Source organism: Choloepus didactylus, chromosome 20, assembly GCF_015220235.1.
Source record: "Choloepus didactylus isolate mChoDid1 chromosome 20, mChoDid1.pri, whole genome shotgun sequence".
NCBI lineage: Eukaryota > Metazoa > Chordata > Mammalia > Pilosa > Megalonychidae > Choloepus > Choloepus didactylus.
Genome location: NC_051326.1, coordinates 27,241,341 through 27,269,142, shown reverse-complemented (window position 1 = coordinate 27,269,142; position 27,802 = coordinate 27,241,341). Strand labels below are relative to the sequence as shown.

Below are 27,802 nucleotides of genomic sequence, written 5' to 3'. Positions count from 1 at the left end.
TCTACCCACTCTAAGTACTTATTTAGAGACCTTGGTAATTTGCCAAGATTGATTAAAAAGAGCAACAGGTTTGACTTTAAACTGGAACCAAATCTCGTTTGGCAAATGAGGCAGTCAAGTGCGTCTCTATAACCCAATTGGCCCTTGGTGCTGCTGGCCTGGCAGCCCACTGCCAAGAGCAGTTTCACCAACATAGGGTGGGAGTGTGGGGTTGTGTGGGCCCAAGGTGGGAAAAGAGGGGTGTCACATGCATCCCGTTGTCTAAGTGAACCAGAGTATCCTGCCATCTAGAGTGGCACTGTCAAGGTAGAGGGCTAGCAGAGAGTAGGGTGAGGAGGAATGGGAGGACGCCGGGGAATAGGAAGGACCCTGAACCCTAGCTACTTAGCTGGCACTTGTGGAGCACTACTTCCATAGGAATAGAGGTTAGGGATCAAAGTCCCCATAGGAATAGAGGTTAGGGATCAAAGCTCAGGATAAGACCCCCTGTGGCATCCCCCTGGCAGTTCTGTCCTGTCCTTGCCAGTGTTTGACCTTAGCCAATCAATTCAGTGTTGGACTCTGAGAGAACACTCTCAGGTGTTTTCATCTCCATTGAAAACAAACCAGTCTTTTTTTGCAAGGTCAATTTACCAAGAGCTTACTTCCTGTCAATTGTAAAAAGTTCTTCTGTGTTTTTGTTTTAAAGGTGGGGTGGAGAGAGGCTGAGGAATATAAATTTGTTGCATGAATAAATGGGTAAGATGTTTAGTATAAGCATGCCATACCTCTGACAGGGCATTTTGTTGAAAATAAGCACTTTGATAACTAGACCCCTTTAAATAGCTATAAGAGGTTTAGTTATGTATTAATTAAGTTACTGTAAAAGCTCAGGTTTATTTTTTGTAGGACATAATGGCTAAGAATTAGAACACAGCAATGGGGCTGCTCTGTTGGAATAAAGTAAATCATAACTATAAATAAACATGCAAAGGTTTCAAAAAAAAAGAGCAGCAGGAAAAACATGCTTCTTTTCTTAGCTTGTACTATTAACTTTTGTCTTCACATTTGGCACTAAATGAATTTGAGGCCCTAGCAGATATACTGAACTCTTCTGATTCATGAATTTAGATTGCCTAACCAAAAAGCAAGATATATTTCTCTGGTTATTTATTTTCTCTCCAGCTTTAGAACAATTGCTGCTTCTTTGGTGGACTACCAAGTGAGATAGCTGACTTGTATATAGGAGTGATGCTACATGAACAATAAACCTTTAATCAATAAACCTTTAATCACCTTTAATCACCAGAAACATATTTAATATGGTGAGATTCTCACACAGCAGGCAGGACAAAAGACTGAAAGAATAAGCAGATTCAATTTCTCATATCATGCTTATTCTAGGGCATCTGTTCATTACAAATTCAAATACCCACACTATTTCAAAAATTATTTTTCTTTTATTTTCTAAGCATGTACAGATAAATCAATGCACATTAAATATGCATATACTGTGGTTTCACTTTACTCAAGTCCTTGCATTAGGTTCTAAACTAGTTTTATCTTTTACTCATTAAAGCTCATACTTTGCTTTTTTTATTAAATTTATTTTTAAGTTGTACAGAATACCCACATCACCCAAAATTAATACAAGACACCTATTAAACCAAATTATGTTCATCATTAAGGAATAGGTGGTACATGCCTTATATGCAAGAAAAATTTCAAAACCACTTTTCTTAAAAGAAAGTATGCCCTTATAAGGGTAAGCTTTATGTCTGTTAATGATGAAATATATCCATCTCATATATTAGAATCACACAACTAGACTGAAATGCTCCATAGCAAAGGAGCATTTAATTCAGTTTTAGTGAGACATATTCACATTCCCTACAATCATCCACAGTGTACAATCGTTTACAGTACCATCGTATAGTTGTGCATTAATCACCCAATGAATTTTTGAACATTTTCATTACTCCAAAAAATAAAAACAAAATAAAATACTTTTTAAAAGAATAAAAATACAAATAAAGAAGAACACACAAAATATCCCATCACCATCCCCCCTATTATTCATTTACCTTTTATTCCCATTTTTCTACTCATCTGTTCATGCACAGGATAAAGGAAGCGTGAGCCACAGAGTTTACACAATCACACAGTCATATCATGTAAGCTACACAGTCATACAATCCTCTTCAAAAATCAAGGCTACTGGGTTGCAGGTCAACAGTTTCAGGTAATTCCTTCTAGCTATTCCAATACACTAAAAACTAAAAAGAGATATTTATATAATGCATAAGAATGACCTCTAGACTTGATTTGAAATCTCTCAGCCACTGAAACCTTCTTTTGCTTCATTTCTCTTCCCCTTTTTAGTCAAAGAAGAGTGGTTCTTAACTCTGGTTTAACTTAGGAATCACCTGGGGAGCTGTAAAACAATACCAATGCTACTTCTACCCCAGTGATACTGACTTGCTTGGTCTAGCAATCCTCTTTGGGCAAGACATGATGCTAAATGTGGCTTACCACCCCAGCTGCATGGGATTATATCATTTAAAATAAACTATCCAAAGAGGTGTGAACTCTCAAGAGACACAATCCAAAGAGAGGACATGAACAATGGAAGTCAGATTTTTAAGGCTTCTCTTTGAAATATACTTTGTTTTTAATTCTAACCCTTTTCCTCTCATCATTCAATTTCAAAAGAAATAAAAGTAAATTGTAAGTTTTCATTATCTTAACCGTAATTCATTTTTTCCTTCAAACTACATTTATTTAGTGCTTAGTATGTGCAATACTGTCAGAAATTATTGCTATAATAAGTTAAGTGCCCGCTTATTTACCATTGGCAGTTAATTTAAGAGTTAACTGTACCCCAGCAGTTTATGAACATACAATTAAGATCAGCTAATCCAACCTTCATTTAGGGTGAACAGCAATTTATGTCATTTATATAGTCTGTATACCATCTTCAAGAGAAAAGGTTAGTAATCATTTAATTTATTTGCAAAGCTTGATTCATACAGTCTTCTGTATGTCAGACTTTTTACTAGTTAAAAAGAAAAGGAATAGATTTTTATATCAACTAAAACATTTCTCCATCATTTTTTTGTATAAGATTTAATAAAAAACAATTTTTTGTCTCCATCATTTTAACTGTTGAAAGTAAAAGGATTTATAAATTCTGCCAATGTTCTCATTTTAATTTCTTCTACTGAATAACAGAAATCAAACTTTTTTTTTAAAGACAAAATGATAGTTTCAAGATATCCTGTTTAATTTTTACCTCTATACTGAAATAGCCTCTGTCCACATAGTCACCCAGAAAGAGGTAGCGTGTATTACTAGGTGATCCTCCAACTTCAAACAACTTCATCAGGTCAAAAAATTGTCCATGAACATCACCACACACTAGAAACAAAAGGATATATGGTAATGTGAAAAATTAACTTGTTTTTTCATTTTTTTTATTGTAGAATATAACATATATGCATAAATTTTCTGAGTGCAATTTAACAAGCAGTTAGAGAGAAAATTTCAAAAAATATTATAGGTTACAATTCCACAGTTTCAGTTATTTCCTTATTAGGAAATACATACACAAAAAAGGTAATATCTTTCAAAGTATGATTTCACAAGTAGATACACAGAAAATTTCCAAGTATTTGAGTTATAGTACCATAGTTTCAGTTATTTCCTTATTGTGAAATACAACATATACACAAAAAGGTATAGCTTTCAAATTACCATTTAATAGAGAGGTGGAGCAAGATGGCAGCAGAGGTATGGAATTTAGCTAGTCCTCAAGAGCAACCAGTAAATAGCCAGGAACCACTAGTAAACCGTCTGGAACAACTGCTGGTGGACATCTGTGACTGTTCACACATCATTCACCAGTCAGGAATGGATAGAATGGCTGAGATCGCAGCATAAAAACTGTCAATCAAACTGCAGACTGGCGCCCCTCCCCTTGGCATGGCAGGCTGAGCTGCAAAACTTCACTTGTGGGAGAAAGAAGCAGTCCCTGACAGGAGCAAGGGATTGTAGCTCAACCAAGCTCCAATTGTGGTTTTAATTTAACAAATTTAGACTACTGAATACAAGCTACAAGCACAGGAAAAAAAAAAAAAAAAAACTAAACTAAATAAAAACAGAGGCTTTTGGAGATGGCTGAGCTCAGGGTACTGAAAAATGGCTGTATTCCAAGAAAAGGGACACAGAGAACTGAGTAGAAACACCGGCCAACTGGTGAAACTGAGGGGTTGGGGACTGGCTCTGAAAAGGGGCTTTTGCTCTTTTTCCTTTTTTTTTTTTTCTCTCATTCTAAGCTGCTCATTAGGGAGCCTCAGGCATTTTCAATTGCAGAACCAGGCAAGGGTGGAGTAAAAAGAGTCAGAGACAAAGGAGGAATTCAAGTGGAGAAGATAACTCCCTAAAGGGTGTATCTTCCCTAAGAAAAGGAGGAGTGGAGCCCAGCTCAAGTGGCAGCCCTCCCTCAGAGAACTCAGACCACAGGGCCTGGAGAGTGGGGGGGAACCCAGAAACAACTTAAGCTTGGCTTTTGACACCCTCAGCCCCTGGGTGGGACAGGATCCACTGTGAGTTAAAGGGATCGCACCTCTTTACACTGGTGAGGAGCTGCAGGCTAACTAGTGCCAACTGCTGGGCAGGATAGGTAAAGTCTAGAGGCCTCATGGAAAAGTCAGACAAGCAGCAACTCAGGGAAAATTGATACTGATTATACCTTCCTCATGAGACCTGGGCCCCTCTGTTCTGGGAAAATCTGATTGGAGTAATCAAGGAAACCAGATACCAAGACAACAAAACATTTTGAGTCACCTTAGGAAAAACGAAGATATGGCCCAGTCAAAGGAACAAACTTACACTTCAATGGAAATACAGGAATTGAAAAAACTAATTAAAGATCTTCAAACAAATACGCTAAATCAGTTCAAAAATCAAATCAACGAGTTGAGGAAAGATATGGCAAAAGAGATGAAGGATATAAAGAAGACATTGGGCAAATATAAGGAAGAAATAAAAAATCTAAAAAAAATTGGCAGAATTTATGGGAATGAAAGGCACAATATAGGAGATAAAAAACACAATGGAGACATACAACAGCAGATTTGAAGAGGGAGAAGAAAAGACTCATGGGCTGGACAACAGGACATCTGAAATCCTACACACAAAAGAAAAGACAGGGAAAAGAATGGAAAAATATGAACAACATTCAGGGAACTGAATGACAACATGAAGTGCCTGAATGTACGTCACAGGTGTCCCAGAAGGAGAAGAGAAGGGAAAAGGGGCAGAAACAATAATGGAGGAAATAATCACTGAAAATTTCTCATCTCTTATGAAAGACATAAAATTACAGATCTGAGAAGCACAGCATACCACAAACAGAATAGATCCGAATAAACCTACATCAAGACAGTTAATAATCAGATTATCATATGTTAAAGACAAAGACAATTCTGGAAGCAGCAAGAGAAAAGAGGTCCATCACATACAAGGGAAGCTCAATAAGATTATGTGCATATTTCTCAGTAGAAACCATGGAGGCAAGAAGGCAGTGGTACGATATATTTAAGTTACTGAAAGAGAAAAACTGCCAACCAAGAATTCTATAACAGCAGAACTGTCCTTCAAAAATGAGGGAGAGTTTAAAATATTCTCAAACAGACACTGAGAAAGTTTGTGAACAAGACACCTGCTCTACAGGAAATACTAAAGGGAGCACTACAGACGGATAGGAAAAGACAGGAGAGAGGTTTGGAGCACAACATTGGGTGATGGTAGCACAATAATGTAAGTACACTGAACAAAGATGACTGTGAATGCAGTTGAAAGGGGAAGATTAGGGGCATATAGAACACCAGAAGGAAAGACAGAAGATAAAGACTGAAACTGTATAACTTAGTGAACCTAGAGTGGTCAATGATTGTGATTAAATGTACAAATATGTTTTTACATAAGGGAGAACAAATGGATGCCAACTTTCCAAGGTGTTAAAAATGGGGTGGTATTGGAGGAAAAAAAAACAATCAATGCAAACTAGAAAATATGCTTCCACTATTACAAAGGCAATAAATCAAAGCTAAATATCTATAGGATATAAGGAAGGGGTATAGGATTCTTGGTGTTGGTGTAGTTGTCTGACATTTTTATTGTATTTTATTTTAATTTTATTTCTTCTTCTTGTTGCTTCTTAGTTGTAATTTTTTTCTTTCCTTTTCTTTTGTCTCTTTACTTTTTTCGCCTCTTCCTCTTTCTTTGTGGAACAAATAGAAATGTCCTTATATAGATAATGGTGGTGAAAGCATAAATACGTGATTATACAGGGAACCACTGACTATTTACTTAGGATGGAATGTACGGTATGTGAATAATAATCTACTAAATAAACAGAGGGATACAAGTGCTGGAGAAAATGTGGAGAAAGGGATATACCTAATCACCGTTGGTGGAGAAGTAGAATGGTGCAGCCCATCTGAAAGGCAGTGTTACACAGGAAGCTAAGCATGGGGTTGCATATGGTCCTGCAACCCTGTTACTGGGTATATACTTGGAAGAACTGAAAAGAGGGTGTGCCAGTTTGAATGTATTGTGTCCCCCCAAATGCCATTATCTTTGATGTAATCTTGTGTGGGCAGACTTATCGGTGTTGATTAGATTTGCATGGAAATGCACCCCACCCAACTGTAGGTGATAACTCTGATGAGATACTTCCATGGAGGCATGGCCCCACCCATTCAGGGTGGGCCTTGATCAGTGGAGCCATATAAATGAGCTGATGGGCAGAGGGAACTCAGTGTAGCTGTGAGTGATGTTTTGAAGAGGAGCTATGGTCAAGAGGGACACTTTGAAGAAGGCACAGGAGCTGCAGATGAGAGACAGTTTGAAGACAGCTGTTGAAAGCAGACTCTTGCTCTGGAGAAGCTGAGAGAGGACAAATATCCCAAGTGCAACTAAGAGTGATATTTTTGAGGAACTGCAGCCTAGAGAAAAACGTCCTGGGAGAAAGCCATTTTGAAACCAGAACTTTGGAGCAGATGCCAGCCACGTGCCTTCCCAGCTAACGGAGGTTTTCTGGACGCCATTTGCCATCCTCCAGTGAAGGTACCCGATTGCTGATGTGTTACCTTGGACACTTAATGGCCTTAAGACTGTAACTGTGTAACCAAATAAACTCCTTTTTATAAAAGCCAATCCATCTCTGGTGTTTTGCATTCCAGCAGCATTAGCAAACTAGAACAGAGGGACACAAATGGACATTTGCAAAGTGGGTTTATGGTGGCAGTGTTCATGATTTGCATTGGATTGAGGTGGCCTAAGGGTACATGGAATGATGAACGGAATGGCGAATTATGGTATATACATACAATAGAGTATTGAGCTGCTGAAGTACTGAAGTTGTGGGGTGAATGGACATTGATGACAGTATGTTGAGTGAAATAAACCAGAAATGAAAAGAAAAATATTATAATGCATCACTAATATGGGCTAAATATAATGGGCAAACTCTGAGACTTGTGTCTGAGAATATAGGTTATCAGGGTAAGGTTTATTGTAAAGGTTCCCAGATTGTAAGCTCTTACAGCAGTTACATCTATTCCTGAGTGGTAATGGTTATTTCTTAACTCTGAGGTGCTGAGCTCTTTGTGTATAACCTGGTCGGTCCCTGGAACTTTGAATATCTGTGTGATACCTGAGACTCAGAGCCAGAGACTTGCTATGAATGTCAACATTACCCCACACAGCAAATGTTAAAGAGTCTGAAAAAAGAAATCAGACTTCAATTAGAGATATAAACTAAATGAACTTGGTTAGGACTAAGGTAAATCAGACTGAAGGGTAAAGGATGATATTGACGGCGTTTTTGAAGCTTCAGCTTCTGTGTGGGATGAAAGGAAGAGACGTTTATTAGGTGCAAAATCTATATTTTTTGTAACACATTATATAATTTGACTTGTATGGTCAGTTTATTCAAACAACATAATTACATGGAGCATTGATTGGGGAGTGAGGTCTGGTTGGTCTGTGCAGGTAGTGTGAAGCCCCAATACATCCCCAGAATAATTCTGGCAAAGCATAAAAATGCATTTGCAAAGCCCCCTTGAGGGTCTGGGGGAAAATGTGGAAATATTAAACTTCCCCACCTGGGGAATTAATAATATTCTCACAAGAATTGGGGACTACCAAATTAGAAGGCTGAGCCCTCAATTTGGGACTTGCCTTTATGCAGTTTGTTACTGGAAGAGAGATGCTAAGCCTACTTAAAATTGTGCCTAAGAGTCACCCCCAGAGAACCTATTTTGTTGCTCAGACGTGGCCTCTCTCTCTAAGCCATGAATAATAGGGAGGCATGGGGTGGATGGGATATTTTGAGTGTTCTTTTTCATTTTAACTTTTATTCTTTATTGTGTATGGTAATGAAAATGTTCAAAAAATGAATGTGGTGATGAAGGCACAACTATATAATGGTGCTGTGAACAACTGATTGTATATCAGGGATGAATGTAGGGTATGTGAATATATCTCAATAAAATTGAATTAAAAAATTACCATTTAACTAGGAGCTATAGAACAAATTTCAAAGGATGCTATGAGTTACAATTCCACCATTTCAGCTCTTTCCTTCCAACTATTCTAATATCCTAGCAAAAAGAAAAAGAAAATTATATAAATATTCAGTATTCATAATTGTTTGTTAAATTCCATCTTGTCTGTTGCTACCCCTTCCTCTAGTTCAATCACTTTCTCAATCTTCAATCTTCAGGGATGTCTATGCAGTGACCACCCTAACCTGTTCATGTTGAAAAGGGGTGTCAACTTTATGAGCAAAAGGGACACATCTAATTGATGTTTTTGAAGAACGTATTGCCTCTGGGTTTTGGGACTTAGCTGGCATAGGAGCACTCTGAAAGATCTAAGTTTCTGACGAACAAAGTTAGTAAGTGAAACTTTTCATACCCGTGATTGGCGCTTCCACTTCTATCATAGTCTTCTCTTGTCTCAGGATAGCAGCTCCATCATTGATTATCTTTAAGGCTGCTTCCTCTTCCAGTCGGCCTTCCTTCACCAAATGGTTTTTCAAAACATCAATTTTAGGTTTCCCATTCTCAAATACTTCCTTCAAAGTCAGCCGTTCAGTTGGAGGAAAGGGGACAGCTAAGAAGAGAAAAAAAAAAACTAATTTAAAATACTTAAATGTATAGAGAACAATCATGAACACGCTTCTTTTATGTGACAGATAAAATCTAATTGCCATTTCACATTCACAGCACCGGCACTAAGTGGAAAAAAATTCCAAGTACTGTATATTATAGACGATCAATTACAATTTTTAAAAAAGGCAACAGTTAAAGTCATATATGTATATAATGTAATATATAAACATGAAACACTTTTGAAGCTGGGTCAGGGAATAAACTAAAAGTAAGACAATGAAATAGATGGCAAGAATATATTTTTATCTATCTTTCTATCTATGGAAAAGGTATTAAAATGGAAGAGAAAAAATCACAACATTCAAAAGGTATTTATTTCTTCCAAAGAACTGACCTAATGAAACCATATGTTTTGGAAGTCTGACTTCAGTTCCTGATGAGGGGAATCATGAATGTATACTTTAATATTAAAAGGCAGTTCTTAATGTATTTTATTACTGACAACAACAAGGGGATACCACTAATAGGATGGAGTATATCTAAGAACAATTCACTGATATGGAAAGTCTAGTTATGTTTTCTAAGCTGGAAATGCTAACAATTAACTTTAGTTTATGCTTGGTATAAAGTTCATATAATAGCACAGTGAATTAGCAACATAGAAAAAAATTCTGCCATTTAAAATTAGCTATCATCTCATCATTTACCTATTTTATAGCATATCCTCCTTTAAGCCCCTGAGATCTAAGAGCCACAAGTGTATCAATCATAAATTTAAATGGCAGGGTTCAATTTAATTTGTGATATTTATCTCATGGTACCACTTCCAGTTACTGGAAGAGTTAAGAACCAAATTGTTATCTATAGGCACTTAATAAAAACACTTGATCTAGCATACCATTCTGAATTATTTACAAGTAAACAAATTCCTAAAGTTTCCTTCTGCTCAGCTACTACTTGACTCATTTTTGACTACTCAAATCTCACTGAAAAAAAAATGATAGTAGCTACCCAATCAGTAAAATAGCTAAATATTACCTTGAGATGGGGGACTGTTGTTTTCCCAGTCTATCCAGGTCAGTCCCAGATTTCAACATCTGTTTCAGCATAATTGTTAATATTGCTCACTTTCACTCTCAAAAGTACCCCAGTTATTTAAAGGATAAATTACATCTTAATTTCTGCTATTCACATGGAATATCAATATGCTGTTTTTTTTTATATTTATTTTATTTTTATTTTTATTTTTTTTTTTTGAGCAGCAATTTATTCATCAAATCCTGGTATTCTAGAACTCAAATGTGTTTCTCTTAGCTTATGTAGAAATAAGATAATTTTAGGCTTATGGAACACATTGGCCCTCAAAGGATGGTATTAGTTGAAAATATAAATTCATTCCTCTTACAGAGTCATCTTTAGATATAGTCACAGATGGAATAATAATGGGCTATTAAGGGACTTAACAGATATTGGGGTAAAGCACTGACCTTTTACGTTTATAAGGAATTCAGTTCTGACCATTCAAGTGTTACTGGGAGAGAGAGAATGGGTCTTATGTTATGCTAGACTCCTGCTTTACCAATTCCACCTCCCCTCCTCTTTTTTAAGCCAAAATATATTGCCTTCAGATGCAGAAGGCCTTGGCCAGCCATTTTAAGTTAATTTCTGTCTGATGGCTGAGGCATTGTAGAGCTCTGGCTGTGTTTTCTTAAGAGGTCAGGAAGACAAGATTGGCTTAGGCTGTTAGGACATATTCCAGTGTGTAGACAAAATTTCAATATGCTGTTTTAATAGAATAATACACTTCCAAAACAAAACAAAAATAAAATATTACGGTGTATTTCTTATTTATTCAACTGGTGAGTTTTTGAGACAAGTCAAAAGTTTAGTCCAGAACAAGTTTAGTTAAATTTTTACTAAAACATTATGGAACTATGGTTGTGTTTAACAACAATAAAAGAGAATCCTTTACAGTTCAGAGATTCTTACTGAAATAGTTTCAGATGAAATGGGATTTACTTCAAAGTAATTAGGGGATGGGGAGTAAGAGAGGTATAAACAAAAAAAAGACTAACATTGAATTAATATTTGAAGCTGGGTGATTTTCACTTTGATATGTTCACAATACTATTCTTTCTCCTTTTGTAATATGTTTTAAATTGTTTACAATAAAAAGGTGGAAAGGATTACCCAAACTAAGAGGATAAGCTTTAGAGAAACTTTCTCTAGAGAAATCTGCATGGGGCTCAATAAAGAGCTACACTTAATCTAATTTTTTGTGGATGACTTCAGAGAACTACCAGTCCTTTATAATCTCAATCCAAAGAACAGAGAAATGGTAGAGTTCACATTTAATCATTCCCCTTTCACACTTAATTTACCCCTTTTTGGTTTTAAAAGGCATTTTCTCAATTTCTGGCCAGCCAATCTACCCAACCTTGTAGTCTTGCCTTTTCCCAGTCTTGAAATGAATCCCATAGAAAGCTATTTGTTTTTAATTTCCCACTTTGTAAATCAAAGAATTTGGTCAACAAACTAAAAACAAAAACAAAAATGTTGGAATCAACAAATAAATATATCATGAAACAGGTGGCTCCACAAAGATTATTCAAGTTCTACCACTGCATCATTACTACTAATAAAAATAATTTTCCTCCAATATTACTCAATTGTAAACAGAGAAAAGTTTAAAATACAGGGAACTCATTTTTCTTATAAACCATGGAAGTAATATAAGTAGATGTGACAACAACCTGAAGAGCTCCTGAGGAAGTAATTTAGAGAGGCTTTTTTTTATTTCCTCAAATTCTTCAGTAGCAATTTATTTAAAACAAAACAAGTAAACAAGTCACTTGGCAAAAAGGAAACAAAAGCAAAACTGAAATGGATCAAGGAGATTATGGCCAGCTAACAGAAACCGGACACAGCTGAGCCAGGAACACAAAGAGGATTAGTATTGGGTTGTGGCAATATGCATAACCAAAAGTTTCAGAGGAGTCTTAATTTTCAGGTTAGGACAAATAAAATCAATATTCTTCAAATGAGGAGAAACGAATTTTCAATTTGAAAGGAGTGAATCCTACCTCCCTCAAATTACTCCCTAAAATATAACTACGTTTAGAAGTCCTGAATACTGTGACCCTCTTTTCCCAGATATTTCTACCCATGCCAGAGTTGAGGCTGATTCATAGTATAGTGGGAACAGCCAGAACCTGAGGAAGGTTAAAGGAACTCCAGCTAAGTTTGGTCATGAAATGAAATGTTAGGAACCTGTAAATTAAATTTGAAATAACCATTTTCTTAAAATGTGCTCCAGATACAGGGTGTATATACATCCCAGTTTGTCAATTTACACTGTCCCAGTTTATGCCTTTTGTCCAGATGTAATTATTAATAGTGCCCTCTTTCACTCTCAAAAATCCTGGTTTAAACAACCTATCCAGGAAAATCATTCATCAGAATCAACTGAAGTGCTTGTTTAAAATACGGATTCTTAGCCCCCAGACCTGTGGAATCAGAATCTTCAAGGATCCTGGTCCAGGAATTTGCATTTTTAACAAATGTCCAGGTAATACTTGGGTACACTAAAATTTGTGTTCAAATGAAGCAGAAAAATAGTTAAACTATCATTCACCAGTCATTACTTTGTCACATTTGATTAATCTTGACACTTTCTCCCAGTCTCTGCTAGTCTCATGGATACAAGGAGTTTGGAAAGTTTCTGAGGAAAAAGAAGGATCTAGAGCACTGCTTTGTAAACTATGTGAGGGAACTATCTCCCTCCCCCCAGTCAGTCAAGGACCTATACTTTGCAACATGAAATAAAATAAATTATTAGAAAAAGGATCACATGCTTTGATATTATGCCGAAGTCAAATTGCTATAAAAGTCTTTAAATGCTCAATTTCTGTACAGGTATACCTCAGAGATATTGTGGGTTCAGTTCCAGAACATGCCACAATGAAGCAAATATAACAGTAAAGTGAGTCACAATGTTCTGGTTTGCTAAAGCTGCTGTTATGCAAATTACCAGAAATGGATCAGCTTTTACACAGGGGGTTTACTAGGTCACTAAGAGAGATGGAAGCCCAAGAAAGGCTGCACAGAGGCTGAGAGAGAGAAGCTGAGACACGAATTTTGGAGAAAGCCATTTTGAAACGCAACCCAGGAGCAAAGGACCAGCAGACGCCAGTCATGTGCCTTCCCAGCTAACAGAGGTGTTCTGGATGTCATCAGCCTCCCTTCAGTGAAGGATGTATCCTCTTGTTGATGCCTCAGTTTGGAGACTTTTATGGTCTTAGAACTTTAAATGTGTAACCTAAAAAAAAAAAAAACCCTTTATAAAAGCCAATCCATTTCTGATTTTGCATAATGGCAGCTTCAGCAAACCAGAACAGATTTTGGTACCTGAGAGGTGGGGTGCTGCTGAGTTTGCAAATACCAAACATGTTGGACTAGCTTTTTAAATGGATACAGGAAAGATTCCGGAAGAACTGTGAGGAGCATGATAGAAAAGGCCTAGATTTCTTCAAAGAGATTTTTGGCAGAAATATGGACTCTAAAGATACTTCCAATGTGGCCTTAAACAGAAATGATGAATGTGTCATTGCCAACTAGAAGAAAGGCGATACTTGTTTTAAAGTGGCAGAAAATTTGACAACTCTCTGGTGTTGGATGGAAGGTAGAATTTGAAAGTGATGAACTGAGATACTTAGCTGAAGAGATCTCCAAACTAAAAGAGGAAAATGCAGCCTGGCTTCTCCTTGCAGCTTATAGTAAAATGTGAGAGGAAAGAAATAAGCTGAGAACTGAACTCTTGGGTACAAAGAAACTGGAAATTGATGGTCTGGAAAACTCTGGGCTTCCAGAAAGTGAAACCCCAGAGGTTATAGACCCACATGAGGATTTAACAAGACCTGGCACCAGCCAGCCATTTCAGTACAAGCCAGGATTTGAGATGGAGTTATCCAGAAAGGATTTGTGGCAAGTCCTATTGTCTGATGGTTTTGACCCCTGTATGTCACATGTCAAGCCAAATTTTTTGTGAGATCTATATAGATGGAACCATTTCCAGTCTGGACTAAAAGGGACAGCAAAAGGAAAGTTGAAGGAAAATTTCTTCACCAAAGGCAGAACCATGGAAGCCAAAGTCTGAAGCCAAGAAATCTCGGGCAAGGAGAGCAGAGCAACCCATGCATGTGGAAAGGGTGAGTTTGCCCTGGAGGCAGAGGGTGGGCCTTCCACTTCAATGCTCAGGGAGAGTGCTGCCTCCCCAGACCTCAGAGCAGGTAGAGCACATTCCCCAGAGACTGAGGAGAGCCTGGCCACCAACCCACTGTTCTGAAGGGGTTGAGCGTGTGCCCCAGAGATGGAAGAGAGCCCGGGTGCTGCCCTGATGTTTGAGGAGGGTGGGACTGCCGCTCTCTCAAGCCCCAAGGATAAAACATAATTCGATACATGACTCTCAGACTTTAAAGTCTAATGACGTCTGCCCTGCAGCTTTTAGGAAGTGTTTTGAACCGTTTTCCTTTCAGTTCCTCCTATGGCAATTGGAATGTTTATCCTATGACTGTCCCTCCTTTGTATATTGGCAGCAGATAACTTGTTCTGAGTTTCACAAGTCCAAAGCCAGAGGAGAATGTTAGGACTTTGTACTTATCTATATTGCGATGGAATGAATGTATTTTTGCCTTTGGAAAGAACATGTGTTTTTGGGGTCCAGAGGGTGGAATGTGCCAGTTTGGATATATTATATCACCCAGAAGAGCCAAGTTCTTTAATACAATCTTGTGGTGGCAGACTTATTAGTCTTTTGATTAGGGTGCAACCTTTTGATTGAGTTTCATGAAGATGTGACTCACCCAATTGTGGGTGAAAACTTTGATTAAACTATTTCCATGGAGATGTGAACCCACCCATTCCGGGTGGGTCATGATTAGATCATTAGAGTACTTCAGAGAAGTTAAGTGCCAACACAGATGCTGCCGCTTGAAGATGCTTGGAGATGCAGACAGAAAGACGCTTGGGGATGCTAAGAGATGAAGCCCAGAGTTTGCCCCAGAGAACCTAGAGAGGACCCTCAGATGCTTAGAGAGAAATGCCCTGGGAGAACAAGCAAAGATGCACAGGAGCTGAGAGAGAGAAGCTAAGAGGAACAGAAGGTAAGCAAGGATCCACAGAGGCTGAGAGAAAGAAGCTGAGAGATACATTTTGGAGAAAGCCATTTTGAAATGCAACCTGGGAGCAAAGGACCAGCAGACACCGGCCATATGCCTTCCCAGCTGACAGAGGTTTTTGGATGCCTCTTGTTGATGCCTTAGTTTGAATACTTTTATGGCCTTAGAACTTTAAATTTGTAACCAAATAAATCCCCTTTATGAAAGCCAATCCGTTTCTGGTATTTTGCATAACAGCAGCTCTAGCAAACCAGAACAACATCCTACAGAATAAGAGAAAATAGTTGTAAATCATATATCTAACAAGGCTTTAATATCCAGAATTTATAAAGAACTCAACAACTACCAGGACGAAATTTAATAAGACAAGCAACCCAATTAAAAAATGGGCAAAAAACTTGAATAAACATTTCTCCAAAGAAGATACGCAAATTGACAATAAGCATATGAAAAGATAATCAACATTATTAGTTATTAGGGAAATGCAAGTCAAAAACCATAATGAGATACCACTGCATACCTACTAGGATGGCTGTTATTTTTTAAATAATGGGAAATAATAAGAACTGGTGAGGATGTGGAGAAACTAGGACCATCACACATTGTTGGTGGGAATGCTAAAATGGTGCAGCCACTATGGAACACAGTTTGACAGTTTCTTAAAAAGTTAAATAAAGAATTAATATCTGACCTGGCAAATTCCTCTCCTAGGTACATACTCAAAAGAAATGAAAACAGGGACTCGAACAGATACTTATATGCCAAAGTTCATAACAGCAATAGCCAAAAGGTGGAAAACAACTCAAGTGTTCATCAACAGAAGAATGGAAAAACAAATTGTGACATATACACACAATGAAATATTATTCAGCCATAAAAAAGAATGAAGTTCTGATACATGTCACCACATGGATGAACCTTGAAAACATTACGTTGAGTGAAATAAGCCAGACCACAAAAGGACAAATAATGAATGATTACACTTATATGAAATATCTAGAATAGGCAAATTCATAGAGACAGAAAGTAGATTAGAAGTTATCATTAGTGCAGAGTTTCTGTTTGGGTGATGAAAAAATGTTGGAAATAGTGGTGATAGCTGCCCAACATTGTAACTGTAATTAATGCACTGAACTGAATGCTTAAAAATGGTTGAAATGGCAAATTTTATTTTATATATGTGTTATTACAATTTTAAAAAACATATGTAAGGTAGAATTCTAAGTTAAACATCCAAGATTCCTAGTTCCTGGTGTATGCACACTTTTCCCCAGGTATTCCATCAAACCCTAATCTAGGTACTACTGTGAAGGAATTTTGCAGATTTTAATTATGGTCCCAAATCACTTGGCCTTAAAATAGGGAGATTATCCAGGTGGGACTGGCCTAATTACAGGAGACCTTTAAATCTGGATCTAGAAGTCAAATACGTAGTTCAGAGATTGCTGGCTTGAAGACAGAGGATACCTACCAAGGAATGCCAGTGGCCTCTAGGAGCTGAGTGTGGCCCCTGGTTGGTAGCCAGAAAAAAAAAAACAGGGACTTCAGTCCTATACCACAAAGAAGTGAATTCTTCCAACAATCTGAATGAGCTTGAAAGCAGATTTTTCTCCAGAGACTCCTCCAGATAAGAACTCAGCTCAGTTTTTGTGACCCAGAGCAAAATCCACACTATGACTGGACTTTTGACCTACAGAAAGGTGAGCTAATAAATGGTGTTTTCTAATTTTTTTATTCTATTATCATTTTTAATGGTATTGTTTTAAGCCACTAATTTTGTGACAATTTGTTATACAGCAATAGAAAACTAATGCAGACATTCAAGTAATTCTTGAAGTTGAAGATTTTTCTAAGACCTTTCAACAATTACAGATACACTTTTGGTATACATAAGAAACTAGTAACACTGACTGCCTCTGAGAACTGAAATAGAAACCACAATTTATAACTGTACTATGACTCAAAATATAGATAAACGAAACCAAACCAAACTATTATGGTACCACCAACTAAACTCAAACCCTTTAACACCAGATACTTCAAACCCCTATGTCCTAAGATGATACCTCAGGCAAACTAATTTAACAATAACTGCACAGACACTACATCTGATATAACCCTAGAACTCCAGGAGTTCTAACAACTCTTCTGGTTTACAAATTCTATTTAACCCTTGCCCAGATCACAAACTTCTACTCTAAAATCTAACAGTCCCTAAGACTCAATGAGTATGCTTTTCTAACTGCCTCCCTTTCAAAACAATTCCTAGTTCTTCTCGTTCTCTTTGCTATTGCAAGAAGTTAAATAAACCTAATTTTTAATTTTAAACTACAAGTAAGTTCCTGGTGATCTCTGGTCAGCAGACTTTAACAACTGGAGGTTCCACTAAGATTCAACTGAGCCCCTTGTTTCTGGGGATTGAGACTTGCAACTATGTAATAGTGTGCACACATGAAACCACCTGTTTCCACCTGTGCAAGGGCACCCTGCCTGTGACAATGAGATATCTGAGCTCCAATTACTTTGTTGAGCACTTCAGTATCAAGTTGGTATTTGGGTCCTCTAATGTTTGATGTCTTATCAGATTGTTATTCCTAGGTGAAATGTGACTTCCAACAAATTAACAGCATTCCTGTCATCTTCAGCTTGTTCCTTGTCTTGAGTATCATTTATCTAGAAGAGGAAATTCATAGAGAGAGAACAGACATGGGCCTCATAAATTCATCCTTCAGGTAACCCCAAAGACTGACAAGTTCAGAAGGTCTCATCAGACTATTATCTTTAGACAATCTTTGCCTTGGGTCACCTTTTCCAAAATGTTATAGGAACTTTTCTTAGTCCTTTGTACTAAATCCTGTATTAATTTTAGAGTGTAGTTTCCACAACTTTTTGTGTGTGTTTGTTAAAATAAGCTTTATTGAGGTTTATGTACCATCAATTGCATCTGCTTAAAGTGTACAATTCAATGAGTTTTAACAAATACATACATTTATCAAATTGCCACCACAATCAAGATACATAATATTTCAATCAACCCCAAAAGATTCCTCCTTCCCCTGTGCAGTCCATCCCTCCCTCTGCCCGCAGCACCAGGCAACTGCTGATGTGATTTCTATCACTACATACTGATTTGCAATTTTTTAGAGTTATATATAAATAGAACTATATAGTAGATGGTCTTTCATGTCTGGCTTCTTTCACTAAGCATAATGACTTTGCAATTCATCCATGCTTATGCTGAGGAGTCTTCCATTGTATGGATATAACATATTATGGTTATCCATTTACCTGCTGAATATTTCCTATTGGTGACTTGGACTAAAGCCGCTATAAACATGTGTGAATAAATCTTTTGTGTTTACAATTCTCTTGGGTAAATACCTAGGAGTGGAATGGCTGGGTGGTAGGAGAGGGGTATAATTAACATTTTAAGGGAAATAATTTTAAATTTATTTTAAGTAATTGTAATAATTTTAAGTAAATTTTAAGTAAATTTAAATAAATTTTAAATTTATTTTAAGTGAAATAATTTTCCAAAGTAGTTATATAATTTTACATCCCCACCAGCAAGGGTATGAGAGTTCCGGTTATTCCATATCCTCACCAAAACTTGATACTCTGTCTTTTTAATTTCAGCCATTGTAATGGGTGTGTATCATTTCCCTGATAATTAGATGTTGAACATCATCTTGTATGCTTGTTGGTCACTTGTATATCTTCACTTGTGCCTTGTCTGTTCAAATCTTTTGATCATTTAAAAATTCTGCTCTTTATCTTATTAGTGAGTTGTAAATTCTTTACATATTTTGGATCCAAATCTTTTCTAAGACTTATGTAGCATGAATATTTTCTCCCAGTCTGTGGCTTGCCTTTTTGTTTTCTTAAAAGTGTATTTAGAAGAGCAAAAGATTTAGATTTTGATGAAGTCCAATTTTTAGATTCTATGTTTCAAGCTTTTTCTAAGAAAATGTTGCCTACTCCAAGGTCACAAAGATTTTCTGTTTTCTTTTAGACTTTTATAAAAACTTTAAGTTTTACCCTTCACATTAAGGTCTATGACCCATTTTGAATTAATTTTTATGTAGGGTAAGGATCCATTCCTGGACTGAATTCCATTCCATTGATCTATATATCTATCCTTTCACCAATACCATGTCTTGATTAGTGTTTTGTAATAAGTCCTGAAATTGGGTAGTATGAATCCTTGAACTTTGTTCTTCCTTTTTAAAATTGGTTTTACTATTCTCAGTCCTTTTCACTTTCATGTAAATTTTAGTATCAGGTTAGCTTCTCAATTTCTATAAAAAAAATCTTGCTGGGATTTTTATTGGGATTGCACTATATCTATAAATTAGTTTGCACATGATTAAGAACAATAACTACTCTATAAAACTTTCTGGTGGGAGGATGGGTTTGGCTATAAGGGGGTAACACAAGAGAGTCTTGTGGTGATGATACCGTTGAGCATCTTAAATGCAGTAGTGGTTACACAAGGTCAAACGTGACAAACTGCATAGAGCTCTACACACACAGACATACACACAGGAGTGCATGTATAATTGGTAAAATCTGAATAAGCTCTATGGATTGTAGCAATGTCAATTTCTTGGTTTTGGTATTATACTACATCCTGTCAGATGCTGATATTGGAGTTAGGGGGTATGGGGGGGGGGCTGTACATTTCTTCGCACTGTCCAAAGACTCTATAATTATTTCAAAATAAAGGTTAAATCAATTTTAAAAATTAAGTTTCTAAACTAAAGTACAATGAAGAAAATTCTGCTGCCTTTTCACAGCCAAATTCAAGCCTACTGCTGCACTATATATCTAGTACACGAATGATACATATTTTCAGGTAAACATACCTGACATCTGATGCAGATCAGCATAAACGAAAAAAAGGCCACTTTGGTGATGACAACTACTCCTACAGTAAGTCTGAGATAAACTTTAAAAATTACTAGCCTATAAGCTATTATTTTTAGATTATTGTGTGGTCTTACCCTCATGGGACACCAGGACTTACCTAAATAGCTATCTCAGTTCCCTACAAATAACCCTGCTTTCATTCCTATTTTAAGCCAGCAAGCCTGCCCTACTTTTGCAGACTCATTTCCTAATCGAATCACCTGCCTTTCCAATCATAAACCAGTTAAACACTGCTGATGAGGTTATATTAAATATTATTACTGAAAGTCATATGTGTCTTTCAGATCCTTCCATAACTTACTAGAACAGCTAATCTTATTTAAATGATCTGACGTAGCTCTTTATCATTCTCTCTGTTCACTGATAGTCACAGAACTCATTTTCACAGTATTAGGAACTGGCCATCTTTGAACCAATTAAGCAAAACCACCATCAGTGACAGTCTGATAGACCAGTAACTTCTATAATGACACTATATGTTTTCAATAAAAACTGCACAATAGTGGAAAAAAAGCCCAGCTTTCTTCCATGGATAAATCCACCAATTACCTTACTCCAGCCATACATTAAAAGTATCATAAAGCCTTAGGTCACAAGAATAAAATTATGTAGGCACACATAAAAACACATAACTTAAATCTTACCTCTTTAGGCTACTTATCACAGTCAAAAGTTAAATTTAGACTGTAAAGAATTATCAATTTATAGAGTGAAGAAGCAAACATTTCATACCAGATAAAATCTACACTTGAGTCATCTGTTCCTCTCAATGGTGTCAGTCATAGAGAGGAACTCCATGGTTCTAATTTTGTTACATTTTGGGGAGGCTATTATATGTTATACTGTGTGCATACTTTCAAGACCACATTCAAGCTTTTCAGTATAATCAGAAATGTGTTCCATGGGGTAGGGAATTACATATTTGTGAATATATGATTTCCAAAATTCTATCTATGTTACAGAAAATGAAAATTTTATCATTTTTCTTAAGCATTTTAAGTTTAAATCCTTTCAAAAGCTAAGGAGATGTTCAAGTTTGGAAAATATAAAATGCAATACTCAAATTATTTCACATATGCCACTTAAAGTAAAACAGGTCAAATTTCACCAAGATTTAAGATTAACGTCTTAAATAAATAATAGTTAACACTTATTAAGTGCCTACTATTGGCACTGTGCTAAGTACTTTACATATAAAATGAAATTTTAAATTCTTTAAATTCTGAGGTAGATACTATTATCTCCCATTTTACACTTGAGGGAAAGAAGCTAGTAATTAGCAGAACCTGTGCTCTTTTCTACACTTTCATAAAATAAGTTTTTAATGCTTTCACTTACTTAAACTTTTACTAAGCACTGAACAATATTCTAGGCATTGTATTCAGAATTAAGAATGCATAGTTCTTGCCCTTGAAGAGAAGAGGCCAGGTGTGAATAAAGGATATAAAAATATTTAAAGAAATTTTTAAAGCACCATGAGACTGTTCTTGGGGGGCACATAAAAAGTAGTGTCTACTTTTCTAATGATGATGATGATGATGTATTGAGCACTTTACTATATGCCAGTCACTGATCTTTGTGAAATTTATCTATTCCTCACAACTATCCTTTGAGCTAAATTTTCTCATCCCTCTTCTACAGATAAGGAAACTGATGTAAAACAAGGTTAAGCGATTTGTCCAAGGTCACGCAGCTAACAAAAGCTGCAGAATTTGAATCCAGGTATGTCTGACACCAAAGCCCATACTCTAAAACCACTACTCCATATAGCCACCTAGGCAGAGGAGAAAAGGCTTCTCAGAAGTTATCTTAGCTAAATCTTGAAAGATAAATAGGGTATGTCAAGTTGGGGGACAAGATTCTAAAAAGAAGTAACACAAAAGAGCACATTCACAGATATAATACAACATGGCATACTGCGAACTACAAGCAGTAGAAATGAGTAAGAGGAAGTGGAGCACAAAGTTAGAAAGGCTTACCACCACAGGAACTATATGTCAAGCAAAGTTTGAATTTACCCATAGGCAGGAAGTGTTCATGAAGGATTTTAAGCAACAGAATAATCCTTTACATTATTCACAGATCATGGTGGTGTGGACAGTAGATAAACAGCCCTAGCAGGAGGCTACTGTAATAATACAAGAAATAAGAGAGGGGAATGAAGAAGGTTATATAGCCAAAAGTCCACAGAATTTCATCTGGTGGAATTGGATACAAAGTAAAAAGAAGAAAGCATTTGGCCTGACTCCCAGGCTCATCATCTGAGTCCATAATTAAATGGGTGAGTGGTGTGATTAACAGGGATGGGATATACATTTAGAAAACCCTTTCTACCTCCTCCACTCATTAATGAATTTACTATTTATTCTATCCTTCTATGTTTTTCACTTCAATCCCTCCAATAAAATAAAAATATGGCTGTCTCACTTGCCACATCTATTTGTGTAATGTTTGAATTGGCTATAATTTTGGATTAGGTTTGTAAACCAAACCAAACCAAACCAAAACAAAACAAAACACAGAGCCATCAAAATAATCTTGCTGTCCCTTTAATGGAATCACTGTCAGCTGCTCCAGTTGTTTCCAGCTACTCTACCACTTCCTCCTTTTCTTCATTTTACTTCTTTCAATTCTGACACTTCTAGTTTATCCCTTTTCTCTCTACTCTTTAGTCAAGTACACATTTTTCTCCATCCTTACTTCTGTATATTTTCCTATGTAGCTGAAACAATCTCTTTTTCTGCTAAATAAATTGCCTCTACTTCACATCAGCTATAACATACTAAAAACTCATTTTCTTCTATTTAGCTTTCCACCTCTGAAACACTACTGAATCCTCAAATATAACGGTAGCCTTTTCCAAACCTAGTTGTTCTGAGGCATTTTTCAATTTATAATTTGAAAACTGAAATCCTACAAAAAGTGAAAGAATGGTAAAAGGAGCAACTGTACATCCTTTACCTAGATTCACCATGTTTAATGTTCTGCCATTTTTGCTTTCTCTTTCTAGAAATATGTAATGTTTAAAAACCATTTAAAAACAAATTGCAGACATCATGACATTTCAAGCTAAATGCTTCATTTGATATTGCCTAAGATTATAAGATCTTCTCCTATATAACCACAATATCATATCATCACACCCAAGACATTTAACATTGCTACAATATTATCTGATACTCAGAAAGGAGGGAGGGATCAAGCTAAAAGAATTTCATGATGCAATCATTTGAGCTTCTAGTTGTATGGTACAGATTCCAGTAGTGATGCCCAAGTACATATGGATTGTTTTAGAGGCTCAAGGAAATGTTACTTTTAAAGCCAAGAAGAAACAAGTCAGCAATCTATCAGAGTACATTGCAGATGGCATTCAGTAAACACTTTTAATAAATGAGTGAAATCATAAGAACTTTTTAACATACAATAAAAGCCTTCAACTGCTAGAAAAGAAACTAGCAGTCAGACAAGTACTAGACAGAGCTGTATTAATGTTCATGTTTTTACCCACGGGATTCCACTCAGATATCCTTTATATGTAGAACTGGTATCTTTCTGACTGGGAATGTTTTCCAAACTTATAATTTCATATATTTCCTAATTCTTACCTTTTTCAAATGCTAATGATTTCTCTACCAACTACCAATGTAGTAAGTGATCTATTATTAAACTATCAAGTATTAAACTACTACCTTGTCTTAATCTTTTCATATCCGTTATGTCATTCGCATGACCCAGATGCTTGACAGGGTTGGTTTATTAACCCTATTTTGCAGATGAGATTACCGAAGCAAGTAAATAAATAAAAATGCAAGGTTAAAAAGAAAAAAAACACAACAAAAAAAGACGATGTCATAAGTAAGCTCCAGAAGCAGGAGTAAAACCTAGGTTTTCTAAATATCAGTCTAGTGTTTCTTCATTTTAGGAAATCTGCTGTTTAAAGGGATACTTTAAAAATATAAATCACTCCCACCCACCCACTCCCCTCAAAGATTTGCTCAAACAAAGCAATTAAGTAGTCTTCAAAGTTAACAGGAAATGACAAAACCAAAAATAACTGGGGTGTGGTCTCCCCTCTGAAAAAGCTTTCAAGCTGTGAATAAATGCAGACAACTCTGGCCACATAGATAGCATCCAACCAGGATTTAGTACCCAATACAATGAACATCAGTTATATATAAACAGTGGCATGTTACCTTCTCAGAAGAAACTTCAACTATTTGAATCTCTGTAAAGCCCAGAAAAAAAGCAACATAAATCACCAAGAAGCCCAAATTACTGTGGTCAAATTATTACACTGAAGTTTTTCTATACTAGAAAAATCCACACCTTCTAAGGACTTGAAATCATTCATGTTTCATTTATTTAAGAGTAATCTTAAAAGTACATAACATCCAGTAATTTATAATTTTGCTGAAGAACAATTTTGGATCATGCAGACTGTTAAGACTGATGTTCACTTAACTATGAGAATGCCTAGCAATTAACCATTACCTGCATTTTAATCATGATTTATTGTACTTCTATGTTTAAGGGTCAGAAAAGGTCACTAAAATTTTTCCTTTGTATTTTAGGGCAAGTTATGGTGGTGGAAATCATCTTCTGTAACAGTGTTCAGAATCTGAGATTCCTGAAGGTCTGAGGACTGCCACTAAGCTTCGCTCAGATTCTATTTACTCTGATTTGACACATAATTCTGGTTTATCTGGTTGCCCTGCCTACCTCAGCTTAAGTGGCAGATTAGGAGGCAGTAAGAGCGTATTTTGACAGACAGAGAACAATACTGGAGGAGACAGAGAAACTAAAAGCAAAAAGCACTAAAAAATTATAGCAGTGAGGAGTCATTTTAGTACAGGAGAAAATTGCCATAGCGAGACACAATGGCCGTTATTAACAACACAGGACAGCAATTAATGTACATAATGATGACCTTGAGTCATCAAAAAAGGTTATGTTTAGTATATTCAGAATCATGAGAGGGTTATATACTCTTAATGGGTTATATACTACAAAGATTTATTTTAGAAAGGTCAAAATAAGTTAGCCATTAAAGGGATAAGCTTCAGTTATACGAACAAATGCACTTAATTCCCTAAAGATGCCAGATAAATGCTGAACAGATAAATCTCAAAATCCAATTATATTTACTAAATATTGTGTATCAACATGTACGATGATGTTTTAAGGGAAAAAAACTCAAGTTGTACAATAAAATTATGTAGTACAGATAATCAACATTTATGATGCTTAATAATTTAGGGAAGGTGAATAAGTTACAAACTAAAATTCTTCCCCCTCAATGAATATTCAATAGGCTTTTCCTCTTTAAAAAATCAATGTAATCTCGTCACCAATCTTCGTTTCCTTTCTCCTTCTAATACCAAAATGGAAAAAAGTTAAGTATTTCAATAGTTTGTCCCCACTCTAATGCTAACCCCTTCATCCAGAGTCCACTAACACAGTTCAGGGATATTCCCTTGTAAAGTAGGGCTTTCAAACTGATTGTTAATACTCAAGTCAGAAGAAGGGTGTGCTTAAGTCTTCTGGTTGAACAAAAGAAGCACATATATCAGTGGTTATATTTAACAGATCTTCAAGGGCAGAAACTACAAGAATCGGTAAGGGGCACTTTTTGTTCTTTTAACAGCAAAAATCTAACACAGTTGGACATTTGAATCAGAGAACATCATTCTCTAAGTCTCTGTGGGCAAAGGGAAAATAAAACACCAACATCATTTCAAGAGATCTGTAAATCCCTTTAACATCATAAAACGGATTTATTTGTATTTATTTCACCATATTAAGTTTCTTTTAATAGTAAGTGTCTTGTGATGGTCTCTAGGGAAAGAGGACCAAAAGTATATGGTATTTGTGTTTAAAGGGGGGGGGGCAGAAAAATCCGATCCTAAAAAAAGGGGAGGGGAGGGAAGATCTCACTTGGATGAAAAGGCTACTGAACTCCCTGCCCTAAGGTGAGAGACTAAAATAGAGGAATCGCATCTTTAAAACATTTTTTTTTTTTTTTTAATTTAAACGGATGGGTTCCAGACCCTTTTAGCATGGTGGGAAGAAGGAAACTCCCTCCCCACCTGGAAGACAAACCTGCGGAAGATAAATTAACCATCTCCGGTCTAGGTGCTACCGGTCAAGATGCAACAGAAAATGCCCGGGGTCCCCGGAGAGCAGCTTCCCACGGAGATCCCCGCCCTCACCTCTTCCTCATCCCCTCCAGATCCTCCTCCGGGGATGGGCGCAGTCTGGGTCCCCGAGGCCTCCCTCCCGCCTCCCCCTCCGTCCTGCGGCTGCTCCTCGCTCCCTCCTTCCCTTCCCCAAGCCTTCGCCCAGCCGAGGGCCGTTTCCCGCGGGTCAAGGAGGAAGGCCGGCCCAGTTGGCACCTTTGACGATGCGTTCGATAGTGGAGAGTTGGAGATTGCTTCCGGACATGGTCCCCTTGACCTCCTCCCTGCTCCAGGACATGAGCAGATCCGCGTCTCCGCCTCCTCAGCCGCCTTCCTCTCCAGCGATATCGGCTCCCCGCCCGGGCCAGTCAGCCCGCCGTGCGCCGGCCCCGTCTCCTCAGGGCGGCCCAGGTACAAGAAGGCGGCGGCCGCGGCAGCCCGGGGCACCAACTCCACTCACAGGACCCGGGCCCACCGAGCGCTCCCTCTTCAGGCGTCAGGCGCTACGGCCTTGAAGACCGAGTCGAGTGTGACCGCGCCTGACGGAGCAACTTCAGGGACAGCGGCGGCTCGCGGGCCGGCGCTGCTATGCGCGCACGCGCGCTCTCGCGCGCCCTTCTCCCAACTTCCCGGCGGCCCCGCGCGCCACCGACGCCGCGCAGACGCCCAACGCGCAGCCCCGCTTCCCAGGCGGGTCAGGGCCCCTGACCTCCCGCCCCTGGACAGTCGCCGGCCTGAGCGTTTCCCTTCACTGTGAGGCCGTCGGCCCGTGCGGCTGCCCTTCGCGCACGCGCCCTGCTTTTAACAGTCCATTTTCCCCTCTCTTCAGGGCTCACCCTTCAGCTGACTCCTTCGCTTTTGCCTGTCCTTGCTCGGCCTATAGCACCTAAAATCAGCCCCTACCTCCTGTACAGAAAGTCCTAGCGAAGCAGCGGCCATCTTGTGGCTGGGCTGGAGTGTCCTAGCAGCTGTTCTTCGGAGCCGTGACCGTCCTCGCTTCTCTTAGGCTGGAACCAACTCACAGAGACCTTGTCCCCTTCTCTTAGGCTGGAACCAACTCACAGAGACCTTGTCCCCTTCTCTTAGGCTGGAACCAACTCACAGAGACCTTGTCCCCTTCTCCACGGAGGCGTCCTTCTTTCCCTTTCCTCTAGGTCTCTCCCCCCTCCCCTTTTTCCCTAGGAGTCGTTATCAATTTGACCATGCTCTTTCCCAGTTTACCCTCCCCCATTCATCAAACCGAAATATTTCAACCCCGTTTTTTTCTTATTTGTTGAGTGCAGTTAGTATAGTGAAAAGCACATTCGTGTCCTTCCTATCTCAATCCAGTAGTTGGGGTTGTTGCAAGTTTCTAAGTAGG

At 37.6% G+C, this 27,802-nt stretch overlaps 1 protein-coding gene across 2 annotated transcripts in view; it reads right to left on the bottom strand.

The window, feature by feature from the left end:
• The window catches only part of PPP3CC (protein phosphatase 3 catalytic subunit gamma), a 128,226-nt gene extending 101,181 nt beyond the window's left edge, over window positions 1-27,045 (bottom strand). For both annotated transcript variants that reach the window (XM_037813097.1, XM_037813098.1), the window contains exons 1-3: window positions 26,659-27,045; window positions 8,965-9,162; window positions 3,272-3,396 (exon numbers count right to left, since the gene is read on the bottom strand). In XM_037813097.1, the coding sequence (XP_037669025.1) occupies window positions 3,272-3,396; window positions 8,965-9,162; window positions 26,659-26,740 (405 nt within the window). In that variant the 5' untranslated portion in view covers window positions 26,741-27,045. The remainder of the gene's footprint in view (window positions 1-3,271; window positions 3,397-8,964; window positions 9,163-26,658) is intronic.
• Between the last annotated feature and the right edge of the window lie 757 nt (window positions 27,046-27,802).